The 22,579-nt window shown below is 27.6% G+C and overlaps 3 protein-coding genes across 3 annotated transcripts; all 3 read left to right on the top strand.

Annotated features, from left to right (window-relative positions):
• Positions 1–1,033: 1,033 nt before the first annotated feature.
• LOC114168392 lies at positions 1,034–2,406 on the top strand. The gene is made up of 2 exons (XM_028053186.1): positions 1,034–1,300; positions 1,739–2,406. The coding sequence occupies exon 2, from the start codon at positions 1,832–1,834 to the stop codon at positions 2,258–2,260; it is 429 nt and encodes a 142-aa protein (XP_027908987.1). The 5' UTR covers positions 1,034–1,300; positions 1,739–1,831; the 3' UTR covers positions 2,261–2,406.
• A 5,797-nt stretch (positions 2,407–8,203) lies between these two features.
• Positions 8,204–13,318, top strand: LOC114170741 (beta-glucosidase 13-like). Its single transcript, XM_028056292.1, has 13 exons — positions 8,204–8,384; positions 8,824–8,893; positions 8,968–9,026; positions 9,860–9,935; positions 10,093–10,170; positions 10,276–10,363; positions 10,447–10,702; positions 10,787–10,902; positions 11,278–11,495; positions 11,972–12,003; positions 12,104–12,206; positions 12,858–12,966; positions 13,064–13,318. The coding sequence occupies exons 1-13, from the start codon at positions 8,217–8,219 to the stop codon at positions 13,254–13,256; spliced, it is 1,566 nt and encodes a 521-aa protein (XP_027912093.1). The 5' UTR covers positions 8,204–8,216; the 3' UTR covers positions 13,257–13,318.
• Positions 13,319–17,260: 3,942 nt separating this feature from the next.
• LOC114170742 (cyanogenic beta-glucosidase-like) lies at positions 17,261–21,484 on the top strand. Its single transcript, XM_028056293.1, has 13 exons — positions 17,261–17,449; positions 17,600–17,669; positions 17,764–17,822; positions 19,125–19,200; positions 19,302–19,379; positions 19,481–19,568; positions 19,647–19,902; positions 19,986–20,101; positions 20,210–20,427; positions 20,529–20,560; positions 20,660–20,762; positions 20,867–20,975; positions 21,068–21,484. Exons 1-13 carry the CDS (start codon positions 17,291–17,293, stop codon positions 21,258–21,260), a joined length of 1,557 nt encoding a protein of 518 aa, XP_027912094.1. The 5' UTR covers positions 17,261–17,290; the 3' UTR covers positions 21,261–21,484.
• Positions 21,485–22,579: the final 1,095 nt, after the last annotated feature.

Below are 22,579 nucleotides of genomic sequence, written 5' to 3'. Positions count from 1 at the left end.
ACTTACATTAGTAATTACTCAGAAACATGTGTCTTCTGAGAAATTGATGGAATAAACGAAAAAAAAAAGGTTTCTCTGTTATTCTTTGTGTAAGCGTGTCTTGCTTTACCAGGCTGTAACGGAGTAACTGTCATTATCAAGCTTGAATCATATTAGCTTTCATCCACAAATCAGTCATGTGAAAGAAACAGTCTTCACTATTATTTTATGTTTCATTTTCCTCACATTACAAAAATTCACAAATAAGTATTTTTTTTTTCAGAAGTTCGTGAATCTTGATTTAGAAACAGATTTCGCTTACAATAACATTTTTATTTTATTTTTAATGAAGTTTGAAGTATAAAAATTATAAAAGTTATTAGGAGTAAGTAACATAATTTAACTAAGGTTTAATATTTTAGTAGTGTTAAAAAGTTTTACATCGACTAGAGATAAAATCAATTCACAATATGTATGTGTAATTCTCATATTACAAATTTTGTGAGATTTGAATTAGATTTAAAATTCACTTCTAACATGATATTAAAATTATTATTTAAAAAAATTTAAGAAAAATTTATCCTAACGAACTTTCACTAACAGATCATCCACCACAAAATGAATATACCTTAACGTAACTGATTACAATCTTCGTCTTAGAAACCAAAATCTTCTTTGGGTCCATAGGATATGGGTGAGAAGTGAGTTAAGAGAATACCCAAATTTTGAAGAGTCAAGGTTTGGGTCTGGTTATTGGGAGACAGATGCAATGCACTCTACGTGTTTGACATTTATGCTGCTTAACAGAATCCAACCTAGCACCACTATGTTTTACACAACCACCCTGTCTCAGCCCACGGATTTCAAACTTCCCACACACGCTTTTCGATTCTCTACTAAATTTTCATGTTTTTTTTACTAGATCTTCAAAATATATCAATATATTGTTTTAAAATATAATAAATTTAACTCGGTAAAAAAAAAAATCTTACCTATACTATATACCCCTTGCATCAAATAATTGTCATTAAATAGTTAGATTGAAATTGTTAAAAAGTGAAATAATTATCACTATAATTATATAAAATAAATTAATCAGTTACATTTTTTTTATGTATATAAGGAAAATGATAGGGTTGGGTTGAATTGAGAGAGTGGAGAGAACAGAGATCCAGTGAGTAGAGAGAAACAGTATCTTTCTCTGTCTCTGTTTCTGTTTTCTCTTGGCCTCTTTCTTACTGTCAGAAGCAGCACTGTTACACTACCCTGCAACTGCACTTCTCTACCATCAACCTTTTCTTTCTTCTCAGGCTTTTACCAGGTTCCACATCGCTCGAGCTTCCTTTCGGATTCTTCTTCTGCTCATTATTTCTTGTTTTTCATTACAATATCCTACTCGTTTTTGTTTGTTTTCTAAGTTTTTTTTTTTCCCTTTATTTCATATGTGACTATCACAGATTAACTAAGCACTTCATCAGTGTTGTTGTCATGTTTTGTTCCGCATTTGTTTCAAAACTGTGTCTAGATTGGATTGCTAAAAGCCTAGCTCGTTCCAACTTTGTTGGTTGATTCACTATGCTGAATAGTCAAATTCGTGTTTCCTGATTTAGTTTTTCTAGATATCTCCGTTTTCGTCCTCTGGAATCTGTCTGCTACTATTTTGAATATTGACCTAATCTTCTTAATTTTACTGAAAAATCAAAATCTAAACCTGAAATTGGAAGAACAAGTACAATTGAACTGTTTCGTGATTTTTCAGGAGTAACAAAAACAGTCAGAAGAAAAACCGACTCTGTTTTGATTTGGCAGAGAAAGTGGTTTGCATGATCTGGTTTTGTTGGATTTGAAGAAGATGGGTAGAGGCAGAGGAAAGGGTAAAAAGTTAAGTGTGAGCAATGAAGAAGATGGTGTTATAAGTGGGGAGGAAGAGAGGGTTCCGAAGCAGAAAAGAAGAGGAAGGCCACAAAAAGTGTTGAAGGATGAGTTTGATGAAGAAGAAATTGAGGAAATGGAAGCTGATGGTAGTGGTGAGAGCGTGAAGAATGCAGTAGTCTCTAGCAAAGAGACGAAGAATCTGAACAGCACAAAACAAGGAAGAAAAAGAAAACGAAATTCGGAAGAGAAAACAGAAGCAGGTGAAGAGAAAAATGGGGTTAGAATTGGATCAAACATTGATGGCTTAACAAAGTGTAATGGATTTAGAAACAATGGAAGCAGACGAAAAAGTAAACCTCGTCGAGCTGCAGAAGCTGGTGTGCTGTGTAAGCAAGACTATGCTTGAAAAAACCTTTCTTTCTTCTCATGTTTCGTAACTAGCAATTCATTTCTTTCATTTTTTTTTTGTTTATCCTTTTCTGGTTTGAGGGATTCATTGGTGTTGTTTTCCTAATTATATTTTGATAATGAATCAGGAAATTTACTACTATACTTGTAGGTTTCTGCTTGTAGATCATTCCAATTACAAGTTCTTAGGTTATTCTGTATTTGGATCAAATTCACTTTAAAGATTTGCAGGAAAAAGATATAGAAAATAAAATTAATTATTTATAGAAATTAATTCATATATAATTACTCCTCCAACCAAAGTACTCTGAGATATTATTGGACTGCATCTGAATCTGCCACAGTAAAAACAATAGTAATGATAATGTATATTTATTTCATCCATTTCTTATATATTTCTTTTTTTCATGTAATATAACATATAAATTTATAATTTTTACTCTTTTTTTAGTGTATATTATTAAGGGCTGATGTAATTATTTTAGTGTTCATGAATATTTTTTAAATAAGATATGTCATAGGAATAAGCTATCTGTTGTCAGTTGTTAAAAATCTTACGTGGTAAATCAAAATAAGATATTTATCATTTAAAAGAAGAGTATATTTGCTAAAAAATTCCTTATAATTTAGCATATTCAATGATACAAAAATTGAGCTAGGTAAAGGACACAAATGAAAGATAAACATGATTTTCTTATCTATATTGAAGCTTAATTTATTTTAAATGTTTTTTTACATCAAATTAAATTCAAACTTCAAACTAGACAAAGGTTTTGTTCAGACTTGGAGTAGAATAGAAAAGGAAATAAAGAAAGAAAGAAAAAGTGTAAATAGAAAATTGAACCGTAAAAATGTTTTCAGCACCAGTAAAGGGTCTGTGATAAAAAAGAAAAGATTTGTATCTTTCTTATTTATTGTTAATGACTTTCTTTTCTATTAAATTTATTTTTTGTTTAAGTTATTTTTTGGAGCAACATCCTCTTTGATTACTATTACCATGTGTGTGCTCATGCCTCTATAACATTAATGATAAATCAGTGATAATGCATTCATTTAACTTAACATTAATTTGTGCATGACTTTCAATTCATACAAAAATTATTAAACTTTTATTTTTTACCTATATCTCCAAAAAAAAATTAGAAGAAGTTAATTAAAATATACTTAATGTGTTTTTTTTTCTTTTTTCTATTTTAAACTCATTTGTTTTACATCTTTTTAAAAAATATAGCAACTATTTTAAATAGTCCCATCCAAAATTAGGATAGTGACCACTAGAAAGCAACTAGTGCATATTGTGGTTACTATTTACATCATATATTAACAACAAAAAGAATAAAAATGCATTTTTTATTTTTGCTGTAAAATGCTATTGTTGTCACCACTGCAATTATTGTCCTTCCCGTGTCTTCTTCTTTCCTTGTTTGTTGTACCTTAAAATTGCACCTCGGATTCTTTCACTGCACGTTTTGAGAAGAAAAAAGAAAAGAGAGATATTGTAAAATGTTGGGTTTGGTACAAACGTGTTCTAAAAACCTCATTTTAAACAAAAAAAGTATTTTATATGTTCAAGAAAGTTTGTTATGAGAAGTATTTCGTATATTTTGAAAAGGTGGTTCCGAAAATTTTGTTCTAAAATTCAAGCTCTAAGAATTTTAGAAAATTTTGAAAGATTTCCAAAACGGATAAATCAGAAGTCACATGTTAATAATATGGGGGTACATTTAATAACCATAAAAGCCCAACTAGCCTACATCACACTCAAGACACGTAATACTAATTATTGGGCTGAATAAAATGGGTTTGTCCATATCAAAGTTGAATGTTTTCTTCCTGCACCTCCGTAATTTTTTGTGTACTCCCAAATTTTCTATAATTTTGTAAAAGTGACCTCTGGATTATATTATATATTCTGAAAATTTTTCAAAACAAGCTTTTACGCTGGAATAAAATTTCCGTACAATTTATGAATATAAAAAAAATGAATATACATGGCTAACATCTTAAATACTAATATAAATAAAAAATATTGCTGATGTGTTTGTACGTCGGAAACAGACCACAAAAAATACGTGATATATAAATTTAAATTAACAATTACTAACAATGACAAATAATTTTATGTATTGAAAAATGAATATATGATAAGCATGTATTTTTAACGATTATTTCACACGTATATAGCTCGTGGCTGGATAACCGAGTGCATGATGTGGCTGATGGTCAGCATATTAAATATCCAAGATTTAATTTATTTAATTTTTTTCTCAAAACAGTTTAGTTCAAATATAAGCCAAATTCAAATAATCTATTTAAATTAACTCATAATTCAAATAATATATAAGATACTAATCCAATCAGTATATTTTAAGATATTAAATTGAATAAATCAGGTTAAGGTTAAACGTCTGATTAATCCGATTATTCTTCAATAACTTCTTACAAATTATAAGCTAACGAAAAATTGGTTAAGTGTGAGAAGTTGTATGTATAGAAATTGAGATACGTGTACGATGAGATTTTGGCGAAGGCAAAGCGTGAACATTTGTATTGTAATAGAAGATAAATATGACTTTCCATAACGAGTATTAGATAACGTTTTCAGAAAGCAAGATTAATTTATAAATTTAAAAAAGTTGAAGGTCCACGTCAATTAAAGATAACTAAAATGAATAACATATAAATAAAAAAAGTTAATAATAAATATATTATTTTAAGATTTAGGATTAAGACTTAGGGTCGAAAGTGCTCTTACATAAATTTGTCCATAAAGTATTGAATTTTCTTGATAAAAAGATTTCATCATTAAAAAATTTCATATTTAATTAAGATGGAGATTTTATTTTTATTTTTATATAAAGAGAATCAGATTTAGCGAGAGATTCTGAACTAATGATATGAGTTATGCACAAATCTATATACGAGTATAGAATATCATCTTCAATAAACAATCTTAAGATTTTAAAATTCTAAAAAAATATGACCTAAAACTTGATATGTATATTATTACTATTACTTTTTATTAGAAAGAAAATTCTATAGAAAGAGAACAACGACAATGAAATGAAACATAAAAGTCTAAATGGAAACACCGACACCTCTGTAAAGATTGAAAATCTAGATTTACTTTTAATAAATTCACTCATGCAAGCAAATGTGAATATTCTTATATCCTTTCGTTTTATTCTAAATAACATTATCGTTTTGAAAATAATGATCATTTTTGTTTAACTAACATTTTGATTGAATCCAGAATGTTTGACTCATACGTTCGTGACCGTTAGATGATGGAGCTTCAAAGATAAATATTAGGTCAAAATTCAAGTCATAATAATAATAATAATAATAATAATAATAATAATAATAGTCATAATAATAATAGTCATAATAATAATAATAATAATAATAATAATAATAATAATAATAATAATAATAATAATGTTATTTGCTACCTATGATGCACCGATGTTTCAACTTGGATCACATATCCGGTTTGACATGTATCGTGTCCGATATTTTAAAATACTTTAATGATAATTATCAATGAAGTATCTAATTTATAAAATTGTAGTACACTACAAGGAAATCTTTGAATAATGACAAATTTTAGTGACAACAAATAATTAGTCAATATATAGTGATCAATTTGACAACTAAAATAGTTTCAAAAAATTATAATTAGTCTCTAAATTGATAATTAAAATAGATTTAATTATGAATTGGTTTTTAAATTGGTCACCAACATTAGCTACCAGGTTTTGACTACCAAAATAATTAGTCTCTAATTAGGAAATTTGGATTCACACATTAACAATCATATATTTATTATGTTTGTAAAAATTATTGTAAAATTTTTAATATTCATATATCATGTATCTACCATGTATCGTATCCTATTTTGAAAATAAATGTATCGACGTATCAGATACATATCGTATCCGATACACGTATCATATATATGCATCTTAGTTTGCTACAAAGAAATAGTGATAGAAACATAGCTTAAATGGTTGGAGTTGGATATATAAATAGATAAAAAAATTATTTATAAAATTAATAAGTTACTTGTTGTATATTGATACTCCTTAAAATATATTAATAATAGTTTAATAGGGTTTGAAAGAAAAGCTAGCAATGATTTTGATGGCGACTACTCAACATATCCCAGTAGTTGGAAAGAGTCGTGTACATTAAATAAGATGAGCATGAGAGTTTATATTCCTTAAAATTTCATACACATAGGTTTGAAAACTTATCAGAAGCTGAACACATATTTACCAAAATTTGGTATAATAAGACATATCATATAGTAAGAGTTCAACAACCAGGAAAAAACAAAAATGAGAGATCATTAATATATAAGCAAATGGACGAATTTAACACCAAAGTTTTATTTTTCATTTTTTGTGCTATATAGTGATTAATGTGGCTATTACTCATATTAATCATATTAGTAGGACTCTTTTATTCACATCGTGAATATTGACTTTCAATTTCAATTACTTCCAACAAATATATTGCTGTACATTAAATGATTTTTTTAGTTATTATATACTTGTATTTGAATTATATTATGGTTGTTTATATTATAATTTTTTTGAACATTGGTATTTTATATTGGAGAATATTTGATTCTATCAAACTAAATTATTTTATTTTTTAGAGGTTTACATTTTAGATCTTACACTGCTTAAGTTTTGGAAAAGCTGCGAAGATTTGAAATTATGAATCACGAAATAATTTTTTAATTTTGTAAACTCATAAGAGTTTATTTAGGCAAAACAAAGATTTATGCAATATAACTGTTTGTACATTGATTCGTTGAAAGTTTATATTTAGCTTGTTTTATTTAACACTGAATACACGTAAATTAACTTTATATTGCATCCAGTGACATTACAAGAAAAATTTAAATTATCCATGAAAAATTACCAATAGAAAATTATCCATTAAATAAAATCTGTACGTAAATATTTGTTATCTATGAAAAAAACGAATTAAAATGGAATGACTAAAGAATTTACCTACGGATGAATGATGCATGGGAAAATAAAATCTATGGATAAAATTATTTACTCCATAGGTAAACTAAAAATAATAAAGTAAATTAAGATTTTAAAAATGTTATATTCTCTAAATTTATTAATACATGCGAAAAAAAAACTCAGCTCTCTAAAAATTCACCTACGAATTGATTGCATACATATTTTGTTTTTATCGGTAATTTATGGATAATAATAAAGGTAAAAATGTTATAGTTCTATAGAATTAAATTTAAAAGTACAATGTCAACCTTCACAATAGCCATAAATTATGTAAAAGTCAAAGCCACATATGTATGTATGTATTGCTTCCAAGTACAAGAGTAAGTAACAAATTTAAGTATATTATGCTTTCATACTAAAATAAATTTTTTGAATATGTATGTGTCATGCATTTCAAATACCAGAACTTAAAAGTTAATTATGTATTCATTCAAAAAGAAAAAGTCAAGTCATATACTCATGTAATTTATTTTTTTTCTTACTTTTACACGTTTTACTAATTCTTGACCGTGAATAATAAATAAATCTAGCTTAATAGCCCTAAGCTATATAGGATTTTTACTTATAAAAATGCTATTTAAGAAAAAAAAAATCAATTTTGGTAACGACTATATCTTTTAACGTTATTTTTATTCCACCATATCTTAGTTGGCACATAAATACACATAAATAAAAGGGTCTTTGAGTGTTTCGTCACGTGATGTAAAAACTTACAATATATAAATCCTTATGACAATGATCACTCCGCTACCTTAAATAATAAAAGGTAACATCACTGTCTGAGATTCAACTTTTTATTTGACAAATAATAAGAAACATATCCTATATGCTTGCTGATGAGAACGTGCAGCAAAGTTTTATCTATAAAAGTAATGCATTTGCTGAGAGAACATAAAACGCACTTTAGATATGACATACAACAGATATTATTTTCATGTTCTTCTACCTCTCATTGTTCTACTTTCTTTATTGATTACTGTTACAGAAGGTGTTGCTCCGACTCCAGAAATAGCTTTGTTGAATCGGAATAGTTTCCCATCTGGCTTCATCTTTGGTACAGCATCCTCAGCCTATCAGGTACACTCACATGTTTACTTCTCTTGCATTTACATGTGATATCAATTGTCCCATAACAGAGATCAATTGGATCGAATCACAATCGAATCGTGAGACTTGGACTGTTACACTCTTAAGTAAAAAGAGTTGTGTCCTGACTATTGACTATAGCTTTTAGCCTAGTAGTTAGTGTTCAATTCTAACAATTGGTATCAGAACCAACGTCACGAGTTCGATTTTTGATGGACAATTGTTAAGGGAGAAATTTGTCCCGTGACGGAGGCCAGATAGATCAAGTCACAATCCATCCTAACAAGCTCTTACAATTTATTATAGTAATAATGTTGTATCAATTTTCAACGAAACACCTTTCCACATTACAAGTAAAGAAATGTTTTAGAGGTTTTTTCAAGTTGATTTTGTGCACTTGAGTTTGATATGATTGTGTGTGTTCATGCAGTATGAAGGTGCAGCAAATGAGGGTGGTAAAGGGCCAAGTATTTGGGATACCTTCACTCATAAATATCCAGGTAGACGCCATTTGTGTGGTTCTCTCATATCCAAAACTTTATAGAATTGTTCATGTATGCTGGTTTGCATGCAGATAAGATAAAGAACAGAGGCAGTGGAGATGTTGCCACTGATTCATATCATCGTTACAAGGTATTGCCTATTCAAAGTGTTTGGTTCTTCTGATGTAATTTATCAGTTGTCATTACTAATTCAATGGGTGCCAGCATGTTTAATTGGTTGTTGAATCTTTCATTTTTTGATGGAACACAATTACATTACATTTGTTTAAGAGTGTTGGAAGTCCCATATCGATTAGAGATAAGATCAATTTACAATATATAAGTAAATGTAGTCTTTACCTTACAAGTCAGTTTTGTGGAATTGAATTAGATTTAAAATTCACTTTTTAATATGATTTCAGATTCCATTGTCCACCCAAACACAAATTAACCATTTCAACCATTACACATTCTAATAACCTCATACACAACTAGTATGGAGAGATATTTGTAACTATCACAATAAAATTTTTTTACTGTATATATTTATTCTAAGTGTGGTTGAGGTTATTTATGATAACACTTTCATGGTTATTTATTATTGAGTGACATAATATATCAAGGTTACTTGTAATTTTCTCTATTTCTAGTTTTATATATCTCTTTTTCCTTTTCTTTAATTTGTTGATTATTTAAAAAAAAAAACCTATTCAATCGTTTGCTTACTATAATATGAATTGGAGTAAAGATTAGTAATCTGTCACGATCATTACGTACACTTCTATCAATAACTCTATTTGTTTATTAAACTAAATACTATTATCAATGACATTATCACCAAATTAATTGATTAATTAAGAAATCGATTAGACCATTGTAAGTTCAACTAATAAAGAAATTTTAAAAATAAAAGTTGGATACAATGTTGTTTTCCCACCATTTTCAAGTAAAGAGTGTGATATCTTATTGGAAATTATATTGCAGGAAGACGTTCAGATTATGAAAGATATGAATTTGGATGCTTACAGATTTTCCATATCTTGGTCAAGAATTCTTCCAAGTAATTTAAATATGAATCAATGATTATTATGAATTAATTTTTTTTTATTTGAATGTTTTATTTTAATCATTTCTTAATTTTCATAAACTATATATATATATATATATATATATATATATATATATATATATATATATATATATATATATATCTACAGATGGACAATTAAGTGGAGGTATAAATCAAGAAGGAATTGACTATTACAACAATCTTATCAATGAGCTGGTGGCAAATGGTTAGAACAAAACCTTTTAATTTTTGATATTTTTATTATGATTTACATTTTAGTAATTTCTCATGTTAGTGAAAGAAGATAATCTAGATATTAACATAATTTTAGGTTTACAACCATTTGTGACGCTTTTCCATTGGGATCTTCCACAATCTTTAGAAGATGAATATGGTGGCTTCTTAAGTTCTCGCATTGTGTAAGTGATGCAATTTGACTAACATTTCCATTGCTAAAATGTTTCGAGAACATTTCTAAAGAGAACACATGATTTGAATACAGGAAAGATTTTCAGGATTATGCAGAACTTTGCTTCAAGGAATTTGGTGACAGAGTGAAAAATTGGATAACTTTGAATGAGCCATTGACTTATAGTCAACAAGGTTATACAGTAGGAATAATGGCACCAGGTCGATGTTCTTCTTGGTTGAATCCTAGTTGCAATGGCGGTGATTCTGGGACAGAACCCTATTTGGTCACGCATCACCAACTTCTTGCTCATGCAGCAGCGGTAAATGTGTACAAGACCAAGTACGAGGTTAGTTATTATTAATGATCTTAAGTTTCTTAGATCTGAACGTGTTTTTGAATAATTTTTAAGGAAAAAAGACTATGGGTGCAGAGAATTCAAAATGGTTCGATAGGCATAACTTTGAATTTTATTTGGTGCGAGCCACTATCGGAAAACAAACTTGATCGACAAGCTACTGAACGAGTTATTGATTTCATGTTTGGATGGTATCCCTCCGTATCCTTATCCTTAAAATTTATGTTAGAAGTCTCACATCGACTGGAGATAAGACAATTTTATAATATATAAATGGTTATAAATTTTATCTTATAAATTGATTTTGTAGAGTTGAATTAAAACGGTGTGAAAATTAGAGTTCATGAAATATCTATATAGAAAGGAAACAAATAAGAGAAATGCATATGATATATCTTGAGGTATTTAGGATGTTATATAAGATGAAAAACACTTTAGCAACGAAGTAATCTTCTAAGATGGAATTTTATATTTAAAAAAAAAAGAAGGTAAAAGCTGAGTTACTATCCAACATATACATAATACAATTATCAGATAATTTATTTGATTTATCTGTTCCACTGAAGGTTTATGGATCCATTAACAAGAGGAGATTATCCCAAAAACATGCATTTGTTGGTGAAATCACGATTACCAAAATTTACAAAGGAGCATTCCAAATTGCTTATTAATTCGTTTGATTTTATCGGCATAAACTACTATACCTCTAGATATGTTTCTGATGCACCAGAATTAAGAAATGTCAGAAGCAGTTACATGACAGATGCTCTTGCAAATCTTTCATGTAAGTAGCTTTGTCTAATATTTATTATATAATATAGGGTTAAGTATGTTTTTAGTACCTGAACTTTGGTCCAAAATTGGAATTCGTCCCTAGTCGAAACTTTGATAAATTTCGGTCTCTAAATTTTAAAAATGAATGAATATAGTCCTTTTAACCCAACTTTATTAACTTTCTTTTAGGTTTCGAACACATTTTTCATTAAATATTAGAGTTGTTTACGCCGTTTGACATATTCTCAGCTCAATATTTACTAAGAAATGTATTCGAAACCTAAAAAAAATTAACAAAATTGGGTTAAAAAGACTATATTCATTCATTTTTAAAGTTTAGGGACCAAAATTTATCAAAGTCTCAATCAGGGACGAATTCCAATTTTGGATCAAAGTTTAGGGACTAAAAACATACTTAACCCTATAATATATGTTGAATCTGATATTTATGGATAATTTCGTGCCTTTTTGTTTTTCTTATTGCAGTTGTACGTGAAGGAAAAACTATTGGTCTAAATGTAATTAAGCTTTTGGATTGTAGATGCTATGCTTCACAAGTTTAGTATGTTTTTTTTCTCACTATAATAACAAAGATATTTATTTTTCATGATTTTGCAGGTTGCTTCAGATTGGTTGTATGTTTATCCAAGAGGATTTCGAGACCTTTTATTGTACACTAAAGAGAAATACAACAATCCTTTAATTTATATCACTGAAAATGGTAAATATATAACCTTCAATATCACATTATTTTCCTTTAAATTAATGCTTTTAAAAACTAGTTATAAATAAAGAGATGAGAGAGTGAAAAAATAAAATTAAAAATTAGTATAGGAGGCTATGATGCACTGATACTTCAATTTGAGTCATGTATCATGTCTGACAATAAATATGTAATTTATAAAGTCTGAGTACACTACAATAAAATATTTGAATAGTGACCAATTTTAGTGAACAAAAATAATTAGTCACTATATGATCAAATTAACAACTAAAATAGTTTCAAAAAATTATAATTGGTCTCTAAATTGATAATTAAAATAGTTTCAATTATGGATTGATTTTTAAATTGATCACTAACATTAATTACTAGGTATTGACAACCAAAACAATTGGTCTCTAATTAGGAAATTTGGATTCACACATTAAGAATGATATATTTATTATATTTGTAAGAATTATTGTACACTTTTAAATATTCATATATCACGTATCATATCCTATTATTTTGAAAATAAACGTATCGACAGATCGGATACGTGTCGTATTCGATACACGGATCGTATTTGTGCATCAATGATAGGAGGTTTTATTTTCCTTACATATTTGAAGAAAACATGTTACGTATTACATTTTCATATTTTTGTTATAGGTATAAATGATTATGATGATCCATCACTCTCGCTTGAAGAATCTCTCTTAGATATTTATAGAGTTGATTATCATTATCGCCATCTATATTATCTTCAAGAAGCAATTAAGTAAGTTAATTTTTTTTCGTCTTTTTAAAGAGATTATTTTTGTTTGTTGGTATGAAATTTCTTTTGTTTAATTGTTTGCTTTTCAATGTAAATGCAGGAATGGTGTAAATGTAAAAGGGTATTTTGCATGGTCACTCCTTGATAATTTTGAATGGAACTTTGGTTACACGATGCGATTTGGATTGAATTTTGTAGATTACAGAAATGGTTTGAAAAGATATTCCAAACTTTCTGCTCTCTGGTTCATGGATTTTCTTAATTTAGAATTCAAACTTCAAAATTCCCTGTAATAATGCTCCTATTTTGAATTCTTCAAATAATTATATTAAAGAATATGTAATTTATAGAATTATATTTGAAATTCCCGAAAAAAAATTATATTTTGTTTTGTCGTCACTTGTTTTATATTTCTTGAGGTTATCTAAAGATAAAGAAAAAAAAAGGAAATTCTTATGAGGAAGAAGTGGGAGAAGGGGGGAAAGCATGGGTAAGTTATTGTTTTCTATATTATATATATTTATATAGAAAATAAATGATCTGAATTTTACTTCTATTTATTATTTTTGTTTTCTTGTCAACTAAAATACACAATAAAATAAAATATAACAATTGTAGAAAATTTAAAAGAAAAACTAATGTACTAATCGAAAATGTGGGGCTGCGAGGAAGGGGATTGACTAGGAGAAAACAAGTTTTGATAACTTTTGAATAGAGTTTCCTTTTTTTCTTTTTCTTCTTTCTTGATTGGTCCTTTTAACCCTATAAGAAATATCAATTAATAAAAAAATCTATAAAATATATTTGAATTTGTATATGACTTAAATATCCCTGGACCTAGTTTATCAACATATTTTTCTCTTGCCATAAAGAATTACAATCACATTATTTCACTTTGTATATTATTTTTATAATTTATCTTCCTTGTTGCCAACAACTTTTAAAGTTTATCCACCTCTAAATTGATGTGGCAAAATCCGTTACTATGTTTGAGATAAGTTTAATGACACATTTTAGGTTTATTAGTTATTAACATAATAAAATTAAAAATATTAGAAACTTTCGTACAAAAGCCCATCCTCCTTTCTAGGATTTTAATTTATTTTAAAAACATAATAAAAAAAATAAAAGAAAATTCAAATAACCACTTTAGTCTTCAAAATAAAAAAGTAAAATATATGTGATAATAAACCAAAATTAACACATAATGGGTTTATGAATTAAAAAAAATGATAAGTATGAAATTATAGCGATTATTTCACACGTATGTATCGCGTGGGTGGATAAGCAAGTAAGGGTGGGTGGTGGTGTGCTTTTTGCAAACTATGAGTGAATACAAATTTGTCAACAGTGATAAATTGTATCAATAATTCTGGTAACGTGTTCCTTCCTCAGTTAACAAACACTCACCAAAAATAAAAAAAACCCATTCTAACGGATAATCTATTACTTGTTCAATAGAGGAAGATTCAGTCATAATGATTTTTTCTCTTAACAATTTTTAGACCATCTTTTTTTTTTGTATTTATATTATATCAATATTACATATCATGCTTAAAAGATACATACTTAATTTTTTTTTCAATAATAAAAATTAAAAGAACATGCTTTTTAATATATATTTATTTATTTCGTTATATTATAAATAAATTTTACTTAAAAGTTTATTTAGTTTTATTTGAGAATTCATGTTGCTAAAGCAACAATTTTCTTTTGTTCATCGAAGAGTCTTTTAAGAAATTTAGGAAAAGTGAGTACAGGACCACATTCTTAAACATATCCTACGGATAAAGGTTGCACAAACAGTCACGAAAATCGATTAAGGTAGGACCAACTTCCTAATCAGGTCAAGACTTTATATAAAATTGAAAAGAAAAATTTAGGTGTAATTAAAATTGTATATATTATGTGATCAAAATATTAAAATTTTGATTTCATAATATCTACGTTGTACACAAAGAAAAGGATATCAAAATAGATGGGATCAATGAGAGATTTTTTTTATTAGTTTCACATGTGACCACTTTGTCACTGAAGTTATTGTTTCTAAAAGATGAGAAAATAAATTGGAGTATTATTTATCTTTCTGTGTTGGTTTATTTCCAATTACTAATTTATTGAGAGTGGTAAAACTAAATTATTTAAAATATTAATTTATAGATAAACTATTTAATTAATTATATATTTTTTGCCTTAATTTACATATAGGTCTAGTTATAAAGTTTAATTAATAGTTGTATTTAGACCCAAGGTTTTATATTTTTACCTGAGAGACTTTTCAGAAAATAATTTAGCCTTATTTTTCGAACAGAAGTTAGGTTAGATCATACCTTTATTTAGGTCAGACCGTAAAAAATTTCAGACTCCCTTGACACATTTTCATTTCTAGTATTATTTATCATGTGAAAAAATTAGCATTACAGAAAGAATTTAAAATATGGACTAACTTTTTTTTAACAAATATTAAAAGTGTGATAATATTTTACAGAAAGTTAATATTGAAAAAAAAAATCACTCATTTTATCTGTTTAAAATTTTCAATTAGCACAAAGTTTCCCAATTTTATATGTTTTTCCTTCCAAAGTCATCATAATTTTAAATTAAGAAGTACATTTACATTTATATGACTTTCTATCTTTTAAGAGATCAACGAAAGTTTTACATTAACTAGAGATATATCATGCCAAATTTACAATATATAAGTGGGTGAAAACATCACTTTACAAGCTGATTTTGTTAGGTTAAGTTAGGTTTAAAATTCACTTCTTAGCATGCATGGTATAAGAACCATAATTAGAGTCTATTCTAACGAAGTTTGTTATTTGATGGATTTATAATTCCAACCGTCATGGGTCGCTGTCGATCTACCCAATAATGTCTAACTCGATGCACAAGATGTATATAGCTCAGCATGAGAGGTGTGTAAACCAATTTATACAAATGACTGCAAACTTTACAAACTGATTTTCTGAGATTAAGTTAGATTTAAAATATATTTCTTAACATGGTATACATATCAAAGTCATATTAGAGTTTATTCTAGTGAAATTAATGTGTAGTTCCACGCACGAGATGTATATGTCTTGTCTTGAGGAATGTGTGTTGAAAGTTTCACATTAACTAAAAATATAGGTTAATTCACAATATATAAACGAGTGTAAACCTCATTTTTCAATTTGATTAGTCAATTTTATAAGTTTTGAGTTAGACTTAAAGTCCTTGTCTTAACAATGATTAATAGGATTGCTTATTTGTAAAACACTTTATGAATTATCTCTAAGATATTTCATTTTTTTTTTCACAAAAAATAGTTACGATATATTGAATGATTTTTTTTATAATAAAATGTTTGAAATTCATTCATTATATTGAGTAATAAAATCAATTACTATTATAACAAAATAATATTAGTGTGTGTGAATTGTATTCATCGCATATAGTAGTCAAATCAAATTATTAAGTACAAAAAAATATTATTAGAAATAACGAGTTTAAATAATTGTTATAAAAAAATATTTATTAAAATGAATTGAATTATCAGTGGAATTTATATATTTATTTATTTATAAAATTAGCAAGATACGTGTAGTATCAATACACCTTAAAATATATATATTGAATTCGATATTATTATAGTTTAATAGCTATTGAATGAAAATAAAAGTCTAGCTTTAGCGGGCGAGAACCTAGAACCATAACAGTTGCAACAAATAGCAGGATTACAGCAAACAACGAAAGTTTTACGTAAGACGAATTTGTTGACTGTGAGACTTTGTTCCTTACAACTTTCATTTATAGCATTCGAAATTTCTTAGAAGATAATGCTGCATTTACCCAATTTGATATAATCTATCTGAAGCAACGGTTCTGAGTTTAATCGAAATTTATAAACTGCTACATATAAATAATTGTTTATATGGTTTAAACAAACTTGAGTGAATATATAACTTTTTATGGATAATACATGTAATATGAATATGATGCAAAAAAGAGTGAAGAGTACAACGTTAATTTCATAGTATTATCTTAATCTTTACTAAGTATGATGATATTGATATACGTGTTTCAGACCACACTCACGATTATCATGTTAGTTTACGTGTGATAGTAAAGTTTATCAAAATCCTTGCCCAAGTCGGTAATCTTTTCTGACCAATGACCACGACCACATACCATACCCTTAAAAAACATCGCTTTCTGATTTAATTTCTTTTAGGATGGAAATAATGAGAAATATTTGGATATTTTGAGAAAGAATAATCGGAAAGTTGATAAAGGTTTTCCTCTATAAAAAGGAACACATTTGGTGAGAAAAAAATAAGCAAAAATGGCATACAAAGAATACGTAGTGCTATCTCTCATTGCTCTACTTTCCTCATTGATCACTGTCACAGAAAGCGTAGCCCTCACTCCACACATAGATTTGTTGAATCGCAACAGTTTCCCAACTGGCTTCATCTTTGGTACAGCATCCGCATCGTACCAGGTACACTCAGACAACAATAGTTATGTTTCATCAATGTTCGACCCACGTGAAACACCTTCCACATTACAAGTTTAAATGTTTCAGTTTTTCCTATCAGCTTTATACTGTGGTGTTCGGTTCACATGATTATTTATGTATGTATGTATGCAGTATGAAGGTGCAGCGAATGAGGGTGGTAGAGAACCAAGCATTTGGGATACCTTCACTCACAAATATCCAGGTAAATAAATATATATGTGTCTGGTTTTCTCTTATACCGAAGATCTTTTACAAAAAATTATAGAATTATTGATATATGGTAATTAAACATGCAGAAAAGATAGAGGACAGAAGCAATGGAGATGTTGCAGTTGATTCCTATCATCGCTACAAGGTATTTCTGATTCAAAGTTTTTGTTTCTTTTGATATAATTTATCAACAGTCATCACTAATGCTGAATATCAATGGCGGATTATAGGAGGAGCAGGGCCATGGCCCCACCTATTTTTTTTTTTTGGAAATTTTTTAGTTATGTATTTTATTTTAAAAGATTTTAAACTATGTATTTTATATTAAAATTTTTTAAATTATGAATTATATATATTAGGAATATTGAGAATTCATAAAAATTTAATTGAATATATTTTTATTTATTTTATAAAGTATAATATTTAATATTAATAAATAATAAAATATAAATTAAATATAATAAAAATTAAAAAATTAAGATATTTTTTATTTTTTGTCCAATTATTTTTTAATTTCTTATATATTGTAGTGATTTCTCATACTCACTTGTGTGTTTTTTTTTCATTTTTTTTATCAAAAAATAAAAAATAAAATTAAACACAAACTTATTATTTTTGCTTTCATCTCTTTCCTTACTCGTGTTTCTTTCTTTTGTTTATGAAAAAAGAATGAAATTAGACACAAACTTATTATTTTTTCTCTCATATCTTTTCTTTGTTCTCTTCCATTCTCGAATAAAAAAGGTAAGTATCTTGTTTCACTTAAAGAAATATAAACCTTTGGTATTCATTGTTCATAATATAGAAGAAAAAAGTAATGTATTATTTTTCATAACCGATTTTTAATTGTGATTTGATTATCATATATTTTGTTTCTAGTAATTATGTCTTTCAATTTTTTATTATATTATGATAAAATATTTTTCACTCTTAAATTTATATATATATATATATATATATATATATATATATATATATATATATATATATATTGCAAAATAAAATGAAAGATGAATTTCTTGTAGACAATTTTAACTTTGATTCAATTACTTTTAGTTTTGTTTTAATTATTGATAAAAGATCTTATGGAACTTAATTATTGGTGAATGATCTTAAAGAACTAAAAACAATTATTTATAGACTTATATATTTTATAGCTATAATTATACTCATGTTTATTGTATTAATAATGAATGTATTATTTTGATTCCTACGTCAGGATCCATCACCAACTAAATATGAAACAAAGTAAAGTTGCTTTTCTAATGACGATCATTAGTATACTATTGATGATTACCACTAGTAACTTGTTTATCAAACTTAATTGATTATTTATTAATTAAGGAATTGGTTAGAACTTGGAACTTGGTTATAGAATAATTGTTGTTATCCTTTGTTTTCAATCGTTTTCAAGTAAACACGTGTCTTGTTGCATATTATATTGCAGGAAGATGTTGAGATTATGAAGGATATGAATTTGGATGCTTATAGATTTTCTATATCTTGGTCAAGAATTCTTCCGAGTAAGTCAAACAAAGATCAATGATTATTTTGGACTGAACTTTACCTGTTTAGATCTTTCATTTTAATCATTTATTTATTTCCATAAACTGCATATCAACAGAAGGAAAGCTAAGTGGAGGTATAAACCGAGAAGGAATTGACTATTACAACAACCTTATCAATGAACTACTGGCGAATGGTCAGAATAAAAGCTTTATCATTTAGCAATTTCAGTTTCGCCTCATATTGATGATGATAAGACATCATTAATAATCATTATGTATATTAAAATAATTTCAGGTTTGGAACCATTTGTGACTCTTTTTCATTGGGATTTTCCTCAATCCTTAGAAGATGAATATGGTGGCTTCTTAAGTCCTCGCAGTGTGTAAGTTCTGCAATTTAAATAATGTTTTGCTGAGATGTTTAAGGAACGTTTCTAAAACACACACGTTTTTTATTACAGGAAAGATTTCCAGGACTATGCAGAGCTTTGCTTCAGAGAGTTCGGAGATAGAGTAAAAAAGTGGATAACTTTGAATGAGCCATATAGTTACAGCCACAAGGGTTATGCTTTAGGGACAAAGGCTCCTGGTCGATGTTCATCTTGGTTGAATGCTCATTGCAGTGGTGGTGATTCTGGGACAGAACCCTATTTGGCTACACACCACCAACTTCTTGCTCATGCTGCTGCTGTTAATGTTTACAAGACTAAGTATCAGGTCTGTTATTATTTAACGGCAACCTCGTACTTGTTATGTTTGTTACAGTGGAACATGTTTTTGAACATGTTTTATGGATGCAGAGATTTCAGAATGGTGTAATAGGCATAACACTGTATTCTATTTGGTACGAGCCACTCTCAGATACCAAACTAGATCGAAAGGCTGCTGAACGAGCTATGGACTTTATTTTTGGATGGTAAGGGTTAGGATTTACGGAAAAAGATTTCACCGAAAAGATACAACATAAATGAGATCTGAATTCATCGTAATGTTTTATTTATTTCATTTATTTATTTCGCTGCAGGTTTGTGGATCCACTGACAAGAGGAGATTATCCAGAAAGCATGCGTTCCTTGGTGAAATCTCGATTACCAAAGTTTACCAAAGAGCAATCCAAATTGCTTATTAATTCATTTGATTTTCTTGGCATAAACTACTACACTGCCAATTTTGTCTCCGATGCACCAGAATTAAGAAATGCCAGAGGCAGTTATATGACAGATGCACTCGTAAATTATTCATGTAAGAAAGAATTGTTTAATAACTTATATCTATTATGTATATATATGCTGAATCTCATTTTTATATTTAATTACATGTTTTTTTTGTTTTTGTTATTGCAGTTGAGCGTGACGGAAGACTCATTGGTGAAGATGTAATCTTCTTGTGACCAAATTATAAATGCTTTACAATTTAGAATGTTTTTTATTTTTTTTTAATATAACGAAGATATTTATGTTTCGTAATTATACAGATTGGTTCGGATTGGTTGTACGTTTATCCAAAAGGATTTCGTGAGGTTTTGCTATACATTAAAGAGAAATACAACAATCCTTTAATTTATATTACTGAAAATGGTAAATAACTTTTATTCTTCCATTTGAATGTTGTAAAAAATTTAGTATCCACTTGTCCATTTGAATTCTCATATTTTCTATACATGGTTTATATTTTTATGTAGGTGTAAGTGAATATGATGATCATTCATTATCACTTGAAGAATCTCTCTTGGATACTTATAGAATTGACTACTATTACCGTCATTTCTATTATCTTCTTGATGCAATTAAGTAAGTAATATTTTTAATGTATTTAAAAAGATTATTTCGTTTGCCTGCATGTAATTTCAGTTTTTCTGATAATTTTTTTTTCTATATTACAGAAAAGGTGTAAATGTAAAAGGATATTTCGCGTGGTCTCTTTTGGATAATTTTGAATGGGATTCAGGCTACATCATGCGATTTGGATTGAACTTTGTTGATTACAAGAATGGTCTGAAAAGATACTCAAAGCTTTCTGCCTTGTGGTTCAAAGATTTTCTCAACAAAGAAACCAAGCTTCATGATTCCATGTAATTCAATTAATATAAAAAATTATTTCACATTGTAAATACACAATTGGTGGGGTTGTTTTTATTCTTTGGTAGTTTCTTATGAAAATGTATTTCTTATAAATGTATTGTCGAATGCAATAAACGGCAATAAATTAATGCTTGTATGATGTGTTACAAAGATAATAGCACTTAAAGTGGTACAATAAGATTATGAATCTTGCTCCACTTTATAAAATTGTTTGAGTATGGACTTTTCTTTTGTAATTACAGTGGTTTATTTCGAGAAATAAATATAATGGTAAGACATTGTCTCGTGTTTACTGTTAATTGTGGGTGTTGTTGTTTACTATATTAACAACAACAAAAAAGTGTAATACTATTTTAAAGTTGGAATTAAAAGATAAAGTTATAAATATTTTTGTGGTGGTTTGTTGAGTGTCAAAAAAAAAAAAAAAAACTATTCTAGATATGATAATTTGATATCATATTGGGTGGGGTAAGTTATTCTGCTACTTGGGTGTGCTATTTTGAGATGATGAATTTGAGAAGAGTACATGAACGAATTTGGATATATTTGGAAGATGAAGTTGTATCTTTTTTTAAGGATTTTGAAGATAAATGTTAGTGAATTTGAATATAAAGTCTTTAAATGATTTAACTGATGTAATAGATTAAAAATAAGTTTTAATATATATATCCAAATTATTTAATAAATTATGAATATTTTAATAATTTAAATAAAAACAAATATTACAATTAATACTCGACATAAACATTATATATATATATATATATATATATATATATATATATATATAAATCATTCTTTATCCTTGTACCCATTCTCGATCAATATAGTAATTGTTGTAGATTAGGATCGGGTTACAATAATACCTGTGGAACTATCATTTCTATCCAAAACTAAAAATAAAATAAAATTGAGAAATAAATCCAAAATTAATAAATAATTTAACGAATTTAAAAAGGAATATATACGATAAGTATGCAATTTGAGATATTATTCACACGTATATATATAGCGTGGGTGGAATAACCAAGTACAAGGTGGCTGTGAGTGAATGCAAATTTGTGAAGAAGTTGGTCGTATAATTCAGGTCAAGTCTTCGTTCCTCAGTTTTTCCGAACCCAAAACCGCTAAGAAACCGTCGCCAAAAACAAAACTTTTTCCCAACTGTTCTAACCGATAACGTATTACTTGTTCAATAACCACACCGTCCATTGACACCTTTTCAAAGCAAGATTCAGTCATCACGATTTTTCTTTTTATGAATTCTTTAAACTATTTTTTCTTTGTATTTATGGTTCTTTTTTCATCAATAT

Source organism: Vigna unguiculata, chromosome 11 (genome assembly GCF_004118075.2).
Source record: "Vigna unguiculata cultivar IT97K-499-35 chromosome 11, ASM411807v1, whole genome shotgun sequence".
Lineage (NCBI taxonomy): Eukaryota > Viridiplantae > Streptophyta > Magnoliopsida > Fabales > Fabaceae > Vigna > Vigna unguiculata.
The sequence above is the reverse complement of the archived record's forward strand: the minus strand, read 5'-3'. Positions and strand labels throughout refer to the sequence as shown.

Coding starts and splice junctions, on each gene's coding strand:
- LOC114168392 (XM_028053186.1), top strand. CDS start 1,832: ATGGGTAGAGGCAGAGGAAAGGGTAAAAAGTTAAGTGTGAGCAATGAA.
- LOC114170741 (XM_028056292.1), top strand. CDS start 8,217: ATGACATACAACAGATATTATTTTCATGTTCTTCTACCTCTCATTGTT. Junction 11,496..11,971: donor TGCTCTTGCAAATCTTTCAT/GTAAGTAGCTTT, acceptor TTCTTATTGCAG/TTGTACGTGAAGGAAAAACT. Junction 12,967..13,063: donor TATCTTCAAGAAGCAATTAA/GTAAGTTAATTT, acceptor ATGTAAATGCAG/GAATGGTGTAAATGTAAAAG.
- LOC114170742 (XM_028056293.1), top strand. CDS start 17,291: ATGGCATACAAAGAATACGTAGTGCTATCTCTCATTGCTCTACTTTCC. Junction 19,380..19,480: donor CAATGAACTACTGGCGAATG/GTCAGAATAAAA, acceptor AAATAATTTCAG/GTTTGGAACCATTTGTGACT. Junction 20,561..20,659: donor GAAGACTCATTGGTGAAGAT/GTAATCTTCTTG, acceptor GTAATTATACAG/ATTGGTTCGGATTGGTTGTA.